This window comes from Pongo pygmaeus, chromosome 23 (assembly GCF_028885625.2).
Source record: "Pongo pygmaeus isolate AG05252 chromosome 23, NHGRI_mPonPyg2-v2.0_pri, whole genome shotgun sequence".
NCBI classification, from domain to species: domain Eukaryota; kingdom Metazoa; phylum Chordata; class Mammalia; order Primates; family Hominidae; genus Pongo; species Pongo pygmaeus.
Genome location: NC_085931.1, coordinates 48,843,901 through 48,855,956, shown reverse-complemented (window position 1 = coordinate 48,855,956; position 12,056 = coordinate 48,843,901). Strand labels below are relative to the sequence as shown.

Genomic DNA, 12,056 nt, shown 5'->3' with positions numbered 1-12,056 from the left:
ATTATATTAGTGAACAAGACAAGCGCATACCCCGGTGGAGTTAAACTTCTAGTAGATTAAGAAACTCCCTCTCCTAAATAAACAAATACAACGTACAAGAGATAAGTGCTCTGAAGTGCCACAGAATATTGCCAGGAGCCCAGGGAAGGAGGGGAAAAGTTTCAGGAAATGACTGAGAAGGGAAACAGGGCTAAAACCTGGAATTAGGAAGTGTGATGAGAAGTCACGGTAGGATTGGGAGTGACCTGATGAAACTATGTAGCAAAAGGATCATGCTGGTTATTATGTTGAGAATAAACAGCCAAGAGTGGAAACTGACACCAGGTAAGGAGCTCCTGCAGTAATTCAGGGAAGAGATGATAATGACTTCAACTAGGTGAGCAGCAGTGTGGCAGTGAAAAGTGGCTGATTCAAGAAGTATGCTGAAGGCCAGGCACAGTGGCTCACGCCTATAATCTTAGCACTTTGGGAAGCCGAGGCGGGCGGATTACCTGAGGTCAGGAGTTCGAGACCAGCCTGGGCAACATAGCGAAACCCTGTCTCTACTAAAAATACAAAAATTAGCCAGGTGTGGTGGTGCATGCCTGTAATCTCAGCTACTCAGGAGGCTGAGGAAGGAGAATCGTTTGAGCCTGGAGAATTGCTTGAGCCCAGGAGGCAGAGGTTGCAGTGAGCCGAGACTGCGCCACTGCATTCCAGCCTGGATGACAGAGCAAGACTCCGTCTCAAAAACAAAACAAAATAAAACAAAACAAGAAGTATGTTGAAGACAGAGCTTAACAGGATTTGCTGGATATCATGTCAGAGAAAAATCAGGAATAATGCCAAAGTTTTTAGTCCAATTAACTTGGTAATTAACGGTAGCATTTATTGAGATGATTACCATGAGAAAAACTAGTTTAGAGGGAAAATAAGAATTCAGTTTTAGATGTGTTAAGCTTGAGACGACTCAGACAGCCAAGTGCAGATGCTGACAGCTGAATATACAAGTCCGGACTTCAGTGGGGCAACTGAGGCTAAATATAGAGATTAAGTCATTGGTGTATATAAATAATACAGATGGCATTTTTTTTTTTTTTTTTGAGACAAGAGTCTCACTCTGTCACCCAGGCTGGAGTGCAGTGGCACGATCTCGGCTCACCGCAACCTCCACTTCCCGGGTTCAAGCGATTCTCCTGCCTCAGCCTTCCAAGTAGCTGGGATTACAGGCACCCGCCACCACGCTCAGCTTATTTTTGTAGTTTTATATTTTTAGTAGAGACGAGGTTTCTCCATGCTGGCCAGGCTGGTCTCAAATTCCTGACCTCAGGTGACCTGCCCTTAGCCTCCCAAAGTGCTGGGATTACAGGCGTGAGCCACCACGCCCGGCCTTGAATAGTACAGATGGCATTTTAAGAAACTTTAGGCACTCTAGGCCGGGCGCGGTGGCTCACGCCTGTAATCCCAACACTTTGGGAGGCCGAGGCGGGCGGAACACGAGGTCAGGAGATGAAGACCATCCTGGCTAACACAGGGAAACCCTGTCTCTACTAAAAATACAAAAAAATTAGCCAGGTGTGGTGGCAGGCACCTGCAATCCCAGCTACTCAGGAGGCTGAGGCAGGAGAATGGCGTGAACCTGGGAGGTGGAGCCTGCAGTGAGCTAAGATCGCGCCACCGTACTCCAGCCTGGGCGACAGAGCGAGACTCACTCTCTCTCTCTCAAAAAAAAAAAAAAAAAAAAGAAACTTCAGGTACTCTATAATTTAGAAGTCGGGAAGAACAGAATCTAGCAAGTGCCCAAAGTTGGGATAATGTGTAGAATACTGGTGTTATAACAAGCTGGTCTAGATTCAAGGAGTTTTGTCACTTACTAGCTGGATAAATTTGAGAAAAGGTAACCTCTTGGCACCTCAGGTGCCAACTTTGCATGATTGATAGTAGAATTAAATATGTGAAGATGTGTGCTAAGTGCCTAGCATTGTGCTTGGCATACAGTGACAGTGTTATGTACATTTCATAGAAACGGAGGCTCAATGCTCTGAAGGGAAAAAGAACCCCAAGCAGAAGCAGCAGCAGGTGCCTGGAAATATCCTATGAGGATGGCAGCCTATGACCAGTGCATGGGTGATTGCCCAGTCCAGGAGAATTGTGGGGACAGAGAAATTTAAAAGAATGCATAGGTTATATAGCGTTAGTGTGTCTGAACAGTTTTCTGGGTTAAATTGTTCCTTCCACCACTTCTTAAAACTCAAAAACATGCCAATCACGCCTAGACACTGAACCAATATAAACAAATGACTGTGTTCTAGGGACAAAAACAGCACAGAGTTAAAAAAACAAAAACAAAAAAAACCTGCGACACTTAAATACTTACACTGACTTTGGCATATATGTGCCTGTAGTATAATTCTTTGTATAAAATCAGGAAGACAGCATCTGAAAAAGATGGCAGAGGGGTGCTTCACTAACCATAAAACTGGGGTATCCTGGCAGCTTTAGCTCTTTGGTGGGGAGGAATAAAGGTAATTCTGAAGACTAAACAACATCTAAATTGCTATGCATATGCCCCAAGAATACATGCAATGAGAAAATCCACTTCTCATTTGACTCCATCAACCTCAATCTCTGTCGATGAGATTAAGATCTTATTCAGATCTATTTCCCTTCGCCATTTAGAGACTTCTGCCATCCAAGTGCATAAATAAACCAGCACACAAGAGTAATTAGACAAGCGTGGTGGTGCGCACCCATGGTCCCAGTTACTCGGCAGGCTAAGGTGGGAGGATCGCTTGAGCCCAGGAGGCACAGGTTGCAGTCAGCCATTATCACACTACACTCCAGCATGGGCAACACAGTGAGACCCCCATGTCAAAAAAAAAAAAAAAAGGAAGAAAGAAAATAGTAATTTCAGAACGTTGTTTGTTTGTTTGTTTGAAGACAGGGTCTCGCTCTGTTGCGAAGGTTGGAGTGCAGTGGTATGATCATGGCTCACTGCAGCCTCGACTTCCAGGGCTCAAGTGATCCTTCCACCTCAGCCTCCCGAGTAGGTGGGACTACAGGCATGTGCCACCATGCCTGGATAATTTTTTTAAAAAATTTTTTGTAGAGAAGGGGGTCTCCCTATGTTGCTCAGGCTGGTCTCAATCTCCCAGCCTCAAGAAATCCTCCCATCTCAGCTTCCCAAAGTACCAGAATTACAGCCGTGAGCCACGACACCCAGCCACAGAATGAATTCAAAATGAGTTCAAAACTCATTCTGTCAATTGAGAGTAAATGTTCAGGCCAGGTGCAGTGGCTCATGCCTGTAATCCCAGCACTTTGGGAGGCTGAGGCGGGTGGATCATTTGAGGTCAGGAGTTCAAAACCTGCCTGGCCAAGATGGTGAAATACCGTCTCTACTAAAAATACAAAAATCAGCTGGGTGCCTGTAATCCCAGCTACTCGGGAGGCTGAGGCAGGAGAATTGCTTGAGCCCGGGAGGCAGAGGTTGCAGCGAGCAGAGATCATGCCACTGCACTCCAGCCTGGGCGAGACAGCAAGACTCCGTGACTCCGTCTTAGGGGGAAAAAAAAAAAAAGGAGTAAGTGTTCAAAAAACGTTAGCTATAACAAAAGAAATGAGAGACTTGTACACTGAAAACACAAAACATTGGTGAACGCAACCAAAGACCTAAATAAATCAAAGACATCCCATGTCCATAGATTGGAGGACTTAATATTGTTTTTTTTTTTGGGACGGAGTCTCGCTCTGTTGCCCAGGCTGGAGTGCAGTGGTGCAATCTCAGCTCACTGCAAGTCCACCTCCCAGGTTCATGCCATTCTCCTGCCTCAGCCTCCCGAGTAGCTGGGACTACAGGCACCTGCCACCATGCTGGCCTGCCCAGCTAATTTTTTTGTATTTTTAGTAGAGATGGGGTTTCACCGTGTTAGCCAGGATGGTCTCAATCTCCTGACCTCGTGATCCGCCCACCTTCGCCTCCCAAAGTGCTGGGATTACAGGCATGAGCCACCGCACCTGGCCTGGAGGACTTAATACTGTTAAGACAGCAATACTCCCTAAAGTGATCTTCAGATTCTAGGCAATTCCTCTCAAAATCCCAGCTGGCTACTTTGCAGAAATTGATATGTCCATCCTAAAATCAATAAGGAAATCCAAGAAACCCAGAATAGTTAAAACAATCTTTGGGGAAAAAAAAAAAAAAAAAAAGAACAAAGTTGGAGGACTTACAATTCCCAATTTCTTTTTTTTTTGAGATGGAGTTTCGCTTTTGTTGCCCAGGCTGGAGTGCAATGGCGCGATCTCAGCTCACCGCAACCTCTGCCTTTGGGGTTCAAGTGATTCTCCTGCCTCCACCTCCCAAGTAGCTGGGATTACAGGCATGTGCCACCATGCCCAGCTGATTTTGTATTTTTAGTAGAGACGGGGTTTCTCCATGTTAATCAGGCTGGTCTCGAACTCCCGACTTCAGGTGATCCATCTGCCTCAGCCTCCCAAAGTGCTGGGATTACAGGTGTGAGCCACTGCACCCGGCCTACAATTCCCAATTTCAAAACTTACTACAAAAATATAGTAATCAAGACAATGTGGCTGGGCACAGTGGCACATGCCTGTAATCTCAGCACTTTGGGAAGATCACTTGAGGTCAGGAGTTCAAGATCAACCAGGTCAACAAAGTGTGACCCCATATCTACAAAAAATTTTTAAAAACTAGCTAGGCAGGCCGGGTGCGGTGGCTCATGCCTATAATCCTAGCACTTTGGGAGGCTGAGGTGGGCGGATCGCCTGACGTCAGCAGTTCGAGACCAGCCTGGCCAACACGGTGAAACCCCGTCTCTACTAAAAATACAAAAATTAGCTGGGCGTGGTGGCGGGCGCCTGTAATCCCAGCTACTCGGGAGCCTGAGGTAGGAGAACTACTTGAACCTAGGAGAATCGCTTGAACCTGGGAGGCGGAGGTTGCAGTGAACCAAGATTACGCCACTGCACTTCAGCCTGGGCGACAGAGCGAGACTCCATCTCAAAAAAACAAATAAATAAACAAATAAATTGGTGCCAGGGTAGCTGAACATCTACAAGCAAAATAATGAAGTTGGATTTGCCTACCTCACCCATATATAAAGGACATCATCTAAAAAAGTCAAAGGTGGGAAGCTAGAGAGCTTATTCCAGAGTGACTGTAATGACCCCCAAATTATAGAAGGAAACAGAAACAAGTCAGTACAAAGATCTAAATTTCACCATATATGAGAGATCTCTGTCCCCTCTTAAATCATTCAGCCTTCGACAAGTTATTTTGCTAAGGACCTACTATATACCAAGCACCAGGGAAACAAAACGGTGAGCAAAACAGACACAGACCCTCTTGAGCTTCCTGTCTAATGACTCAGCCACTGGATTCCGCTCAGTGCACAAGATATAAAGAGCTCACACCTACCATTGCCAACCTGTGGAGCAATGGCTTCAGCCTCGGGCCAAGGTGTATTCTTGAAGAATCTTTCAGTCAGCTTGGTCCAGCTAAAAATCAAGCAAAAAAATCTCTAAAATTCCAAAAGGACTGGAGAATGCCAATCCTAACATTTTACAGACGAGGACCCAGGCTTAGAAAGGGGAAGATGTCAAATAAACAGAGCTGAGGCCAAAGCCCTTCAAGTCCACAACTGTCCTCAACCCAACTCCACACTTCAATCTTTCTCAACACAAGAAAATATTGTTTTTGTATCAGTTAGGGACCCATCAAGCTTTTCAGGATAATCTCCTGCCTCTGTATCATTAACTATAGCCATATTTAACTGCTTGCTGTTTTCGGATATAAGAACTACTTTTTTGGCCACCATTCTTTAACACATAGCATTTCCATCTCCTGGAGCACATCCAAACGTCTCTAAACACAGAAGCAAATCAGTCTGCTGTAGTCCAAGGCCACAACAGACCTATAGCATCCAATTTAAACACTGCTGCCTATCCAATCCAAACACTGCTACTTGACAAACCTGCAACAGGTTATTTAATTTTCTTCTCCTGATCCCCTCAGCAGCTATTAATACTTTCCTCCACTCTCCTCAAGCCCCAATCCCGTCTGCTTCTCTGGCTCTTTTAGTCCAACATATAAACATGCTCAAGTTCCCCTAAAAAACACCGAACAGGCCAGGCATGATGGCTCACACCTGTAATCTCAACACTTTGGGAGGACAAGATAGGGGGATCGCTTGAACCCAGGAATTCAAGACAAGCCTGGACAATATAGGAAGGCCCTGTCTCTACGGGATGGGGGTTGGGGAGAAACACAGAAAAAGAACAGAAAAGAAACACTGAAACAGGCCAGGCGCGCTGGCTTACACCCGTAATCTCAACACTTTGGAAGGCTGAGGCGGGTGGATCACTTGAGGTTAGGAGTTCGAGACCAGCCTGACCAACATGGTGAAACCCCGTCTACACTAAAAATACAAAATTAGCCAGGCATGGTGGTGCACACCTATAATCCCAACTACTTGGGAGGCTGAGGCAGGAGAATCGCTGGAGCCAGGAGGCGGAGGTTGCGATGAGCTGAGATTGCGCCATTGCACTCTAGCCTGGGCAACAAGAGCAAAATCCCGTCTCAAAACAAAAACAAAAACAAAAACAAAACAGAAAAACACAGAAACAAAACACAAAGCTTCTCAGTCACCCTTTATGTCCCCGATACTTACCAATTCCCTTTTCTCACCCCACTGCTCTCTGGCTGTTGCTTCCATCACTCTATTGACATTGACCTTGCTAAGGTTATCAAGGCCCTCCAAGTTACCAAATTCAACTGCCTTTTTTCTCATCTGGACCTCACTAAAACATTTGATGATACTCTCTTCCTCAGTTTCTTCTGCAGTCTTTTTGGTTCTTGTGACATTTCTTTGCCAATTTACTATCTACTTTTCACTTTTCTTTCTGCCTCCTTTACTAGATCCTTTCTTTGCCTGCCCACCAACCCCTAAAGAAACATACTTCTTAAGGCACCAGCATTTCTTCTCACTACATTCTCCTAGAGACAGACTTACAAGATGCTTGGCTTCAACTACCATCTGTATCTGCCGGCACTGCCCAATGCAGTAGCCACTAGCTACATGTGGCTACTATATAAGCAAAGAGTTAAACTTTAAATTTCAGTTAGTTGCCATTTAAGTTTAAAAGCCAACACTTAACTCAGTTATTGGAAAACTTTTAGGTCTATTCGGAATTACTCTAGTATTTGAATCTACTCTTCCAGTCATAAACTCTACAAAATCTAAATACAAATCAAGTATTTCTGATACACACTGGATTTAGGAAATTTTAAGTATAAAGAAAAAAAGGGCAAATATCCCCTTAATTTTTAAATACTGACTACATATAGAAATAATATTTTAAATAAATCTCCACTTCACTTGGCTGAAAAATTAAAATTACATTCATGCCTAGCTATATTTCTATTGAACATCACTGGTCCATTTTTTAATTTTGAGAGAGGGTCTCGCTCTGTTGAGCAGCTCACTGCAGCCTCAACCTCCCAGGCTCAAGCGATCCTCCCACCTCAGCCTCCCAACTAGCTGGGACTATAGGCATGCTGCCACCATGCCCCAGCTAATTTTTGTAGGCACTGGTTTATATGCTTCTAATCAGAAAAGACCTGGGGAATAAAGAAAACACAGGTCAGCACACTTGCCTTTCAGGTCACCCACCTGGCCCTCTTCCAACTGTCCTTTCCTTTCTTTCATTCCTGTTCTAAAGCTTTTTAATAAACTTCCACTCCTGCTCTCAAACTTGCCTCCCTCTCTTCTTCTGCCTTGTGCCCCTCAGTCGGATTCTCTCTTGTTTAGGAGTCAAGAACTGAGGATGCTGTAGACCCGTACAGATACGGACTCATCATCAGTAGCATTTTACCCCTCAGTCTAATTCTTTCTTGTGAGAAGGCAAGAACTGAGGCTGCTGTAGACCCGTACAGATACGGACTCATCATCGGCAGCATTTTACCCCTCAGTTGAATTCTTTCTTTTGAGGAGGCAAGAACTGAGGCTGCTGGAGACCTGTACAGATACGGATTCATCATTGGTAGCATGTTTTGGTGTTGTGTCACTTGAATACCTTCGGGTGCTAACCTCTTTTGGTGCCGCATGACTTGGATCCATTTGCTAGTGGTGACAGACCTCGATGCTGCACCTTCTTCGGCTGGAGGTGTTCAACCTCCGAACAAGGTTTTCTCCCTTTCTCTCTCCTGCTTACTAACTAACCCCCAGAACAATTCTTCTTGGTCATAAGTGACTCTGTTCCCCCTGGCTGATCTCTCAGCTCAACCTAATGGGTGGCTTGCAGGGGTGGGAAGGACCTTGGAGTCCACACCAAGTAGAACTTAGGCTCACGAGAGTGGCAGGGGTGAAGCCTAAAACCATGCAATATCTGAGGTTTCCTCTGCTTTTCAACTACAATCAGCTCTTTCAAAACAACGAAAAAAGAAAACACGTCAGAGATCCTATTCACTGATCAATAGGCCTTTGGCTATTTGTTTTCTCTCTCCCATCCTTCTGACTTGCTTAAATTCTATTTCCTTGGTGAAGTCACTCCTGACTATCCCAGCTTTGACTGACCTATCTTATCTCTAACGCTCATTTCACAATGGCAGCCCCTCAAAACCTGCGGAGTTCAGCTTGCTCTAATATGCACTGAAGGGCTGCATGGCACAGTTTAGAAATTAGGCTTTGGTGCCAGACACTGCAGGTTCAAATCTCAGCACAACCATTAAACTAGCTACATGACTTATTTCTGTGCTGTTTCCTCATGTGTAAAATGAGAAAAACTGCTCTGCTACTTCATGGGGTTACTGTGAAGGGTAAATGAGTAAAAACACAAAGAACACACTGAACATTGATGGATCTATCCTGGTAATAAAAACAAATGCTAATCACTTATTATAATTGTTAATAGTGTTATTATTTTAGGCTTTGTACAAATTTCTGAGGATATAAAGTCCAACAGGCCGGGCATGGTGGCTCACGCTTGTAATCCTAGCACTCTGGGAGGCAAACAGGGGTACATCACTTGAGGTCAGAAGTTCAAGACCAGCCTGGCCAACATGATGAAACCCTGTCTCTACTAAAAATACAAAAATTAGGCCAGGCACGGTGGCTCACACCTGCAATCCCAGTGCTTTGGGAGGCTGAGGCGGGTGGATCGCTTGAGGTCAGGGGTTCAACACCAGCCTGGCCAACATGGTGAAATTCTGTCTCTACTAAAAATACAAAAAAATTAGCTAGGCATGGTGGCACATGCCTGTAGTCCCAGCTACTCAGGAAGCTGAGGCTGGAGAATCACTTGAACCCAAGAGGCAGAGGTTGCAGTGAGCCGAGATCTTGCCACTGCACTCCAGCCTGGGTGACAGAGTGACACTTCGTTTCAAAAAATAAACAAATACATAAATAAAATAAAGTCTAACAAAATAAAATGTCCCTAGCCACAAGGACTCACAAAGATCCCCCCCACCCCCCCGAAAGTACTGTTTACAGAGAGCTCACCTCATTTGTAGGAACCGTATTACCAGGCCAGTCCCACCTAGAAAGAGGCCCTTTCAGCCAGTAGCCCATACCTGTTCTCATAGATGTCCTGGATCTCATACACCTTCTGGTCAATGACATCACTGGAGACACGACTGGCCTGTAGCTCATACACTTTCTGGTCAATCAAATCTGAGACAGTTTTGTGGAAATACTGGATGAAATTTTTGATCACCTCAGGGATCACCTGATAGGTTTGCTGTTCATACTGACGTTCATAAGCAAGGTCCTGCTTTGGATCTCCTGGAGGTTGGATATAACAAATACAGAGTGCGCTCAAACCCACATATATGATAGAACAAAATGGCAAGACCACCCCAGAAAACTAAACTCAGGTATGCGTAAAATTCCCTTTTGAATACTCAGAGATACAAACATCTCAAGTCACTCCCAATCTCGTTGTTCCTGTTTCTTCAAAAATATTACCATGACTTAAAGTTATTTTTCACTTATTATCTGTTTTGCACCCTTCTCCCAAGTCTAGGAAGTCAGGAATCTTGTCTGTCTTGTACTCAGACGTACCCTCAGGGCCTAGAAAAGTGTGCGTTGGAGGGGAGAGAGGCAAGACTGTTGGAAAGTAAGTGGCAACAGGTACTTACTACTTCTTGAATGAATAACTGTCAACTTCTAAATATGACTTGTGCCAAGTTACAACTAATAAACCTCTCTGCTATATTTTCTATTCTTTAGGAGACATTGACATACAGAACCGCTATAAGGATTAAACAAAATATTTCACACAAAGTACTCAGAACAATGGATAACACTGACTACTAAGTCAAGTCACTATAACGTTTCAGGAAACCTCAGACACCTCCCAAAAAGATTTCATTCGGGCTTGGTTTAAATTACTTAAATTTTTCACATCAAGATTTTCTTCTTTGGGCCAGGCACGGTAGCTCACACCTGTAATCCCAGCACTTTGGGAGGCTGGGGCGGCTGGATCACCTGAGGTCAGGAGTTTGAGACCAGCCTGGACAACACGGCGAAACCTCGTCTCTACTAAAAAAATTAAAAAATTAGCCGGGAATGGTGGTGGGCGCCTGTAATCCCAGCTACTCAGGAGCTGAGACAAGAGAACTGCTTGAACCTGGGACGCGGAGGTTGCAGTGAGCCGAGATCACACCACTGCACTCCAGCCTGGGGGACAGAGGGAGACTCCATCTCCAAAAAAAAAAAAAAAAAAAAAAAGCTTTTCTTATTTGGCTAATAGTTTACACAAGAAAACCATAGCCAGGTAAGTAATCCTTCTCTTCCAAGACTGAGGTGGACTATGATAAAAAGCCTGGTTTATTAGGCTTTATACAACCCCTCGCACTGGCAGCTAATGACTGACTCCAAACCTGGACCATCAAAGAGCAATTTTTTAACAGGTGCCTGTCGGAGCTGGTTCTAAGACATTCCAAAAGGAACTGATCCCTACCAGTACTCAGCCAGCCTAACCCGTGGTCTCACCTGTGTGCATATCATAGTCGCTGGGATAAGCGTAGGGGTCATAAGCCGCCTTAGAAGGAAAGAGACACAGTCAGTAACAGCCGCCAACTCGTGAATTCAAAACGCTCATCCTAGAGTCTAGATGCCAAGCAGAGAGCTAAGGATACAGACGCGAATAAGACATTGTGCCTGCCTTTGAGGAACTCACACACCTTAGAGAAAAGGGACAGTAAACAGACAATGACAATACAACATTACGGGTGCAATGAAGTGGAGCAAAGGACAAGAGACTGTGGGAATCAGCGAGATTTGACCAGACGGAGCCCAGACCAAAAAAACTCAGGTGCAGAAACACAGAAACGTCTAACAAGCCTTGGTCCCCGGTCTTAGAAAGGAGAAGGACAAGCGAATCGAACACGCGAAGTGGGCGGGCAGAGCCAGGGTTGTCTAGGGGCCGGGAACTGTGGGAGCAGCCTGAGAGGCTGGGCCGGAGGTCGGCCGGAGCTGGCCGCGACCCGGAAGCTGCCTCGCGCCAGGACCCACATCCAGAGGTCCCACAGATCACCCCGTCGTAGAGCCCACCGCGCCCTTACGACCACCTTACCTCAGACTCATAATCATCAGCGGGATAAGACATGGCTGCCTGGCTTGCGAGCACCGCCGGAAAGAGCGAAATGAGCGGCCCGCGCCTGCGTCCTCAGGCCGGAAGTTCGCCCCTCTCGGGGCTGCTGGGAAACCGGAAGCCTTTCCGGGGCCTCTGGCCATCTGAGATAACCATATCCAGAAGGAAGAAGAGCTGTGTTCGGTGGCTGACGCCTGTAACCCCACCACTTTGGGAGGCCGAGGCGGGCGGATCACCTGAGGCTGAGGCCGGAGGTTTGAGACCAGCCTGACCAATATGGAGAAACCCCGTCTCTACTAAAAATACAACATTAGCCGGGCATGGTGGCGCCTGCCTGTAATCCCAGCTACTCCGAAGGCTGAGGCAGGAGAGTCGCTTGAATCCGGGAGGCGGAGGTTGCGGTGAGCCGAGATCGCGCCATTGCACTCTAGCCTGGGCAACAAGAGCGAAAACTCCGTCTAAAA

The 12,056-nt window shown here is 45.8% G+C and overlaps 1 protein-coding gene across 2 annotated transcripts in view; it reads right to left on the bottom strand.

The window, feature by feature from the left end:
* Window positions 1–12,050, bottom strand: part of EIF3L (eukaryotic translation initiation factor 3 subunit L) — a 39,286-nt gene extending 27,236 nt beyond the window's left edge. Inside the window, exons 1-5 of one of the 2 annotated variants that reach the window (XM_054469470.2) lie at window positions 11,575–12,050; window positions 10,992–11,040; window positions 9,569–9,779; window positions 5,417–5,496; window positions 2,357–2,418 (exon numbers count right to left, since the gene is read on the bottom strand). In XM_054469470.2, coding sequence (XP_054325445.1) covers window positions 2,357–2,418; window positions 5,417–5,496; window positions 9,569–9,779; window positions 10,992–11,040; window positions 11,575–11,607 — 435 coding nt within the window. In that variant the 5' untranslated portion in view covers window positions 11,608–12,050. Of the gene's footprint in view, window positions 1–2,356; window positions 2,419–5,416; window positions 5,497–9,568; window positions 9,783–10,991; window positions 11,041–11,574 lie in introns of those variants that run through there. The other variant, XM_054469471.2, reaches the window with a different exon arrangement.
* Window positions 12,051–12,056: the final 6 nt, after the last annotated feature.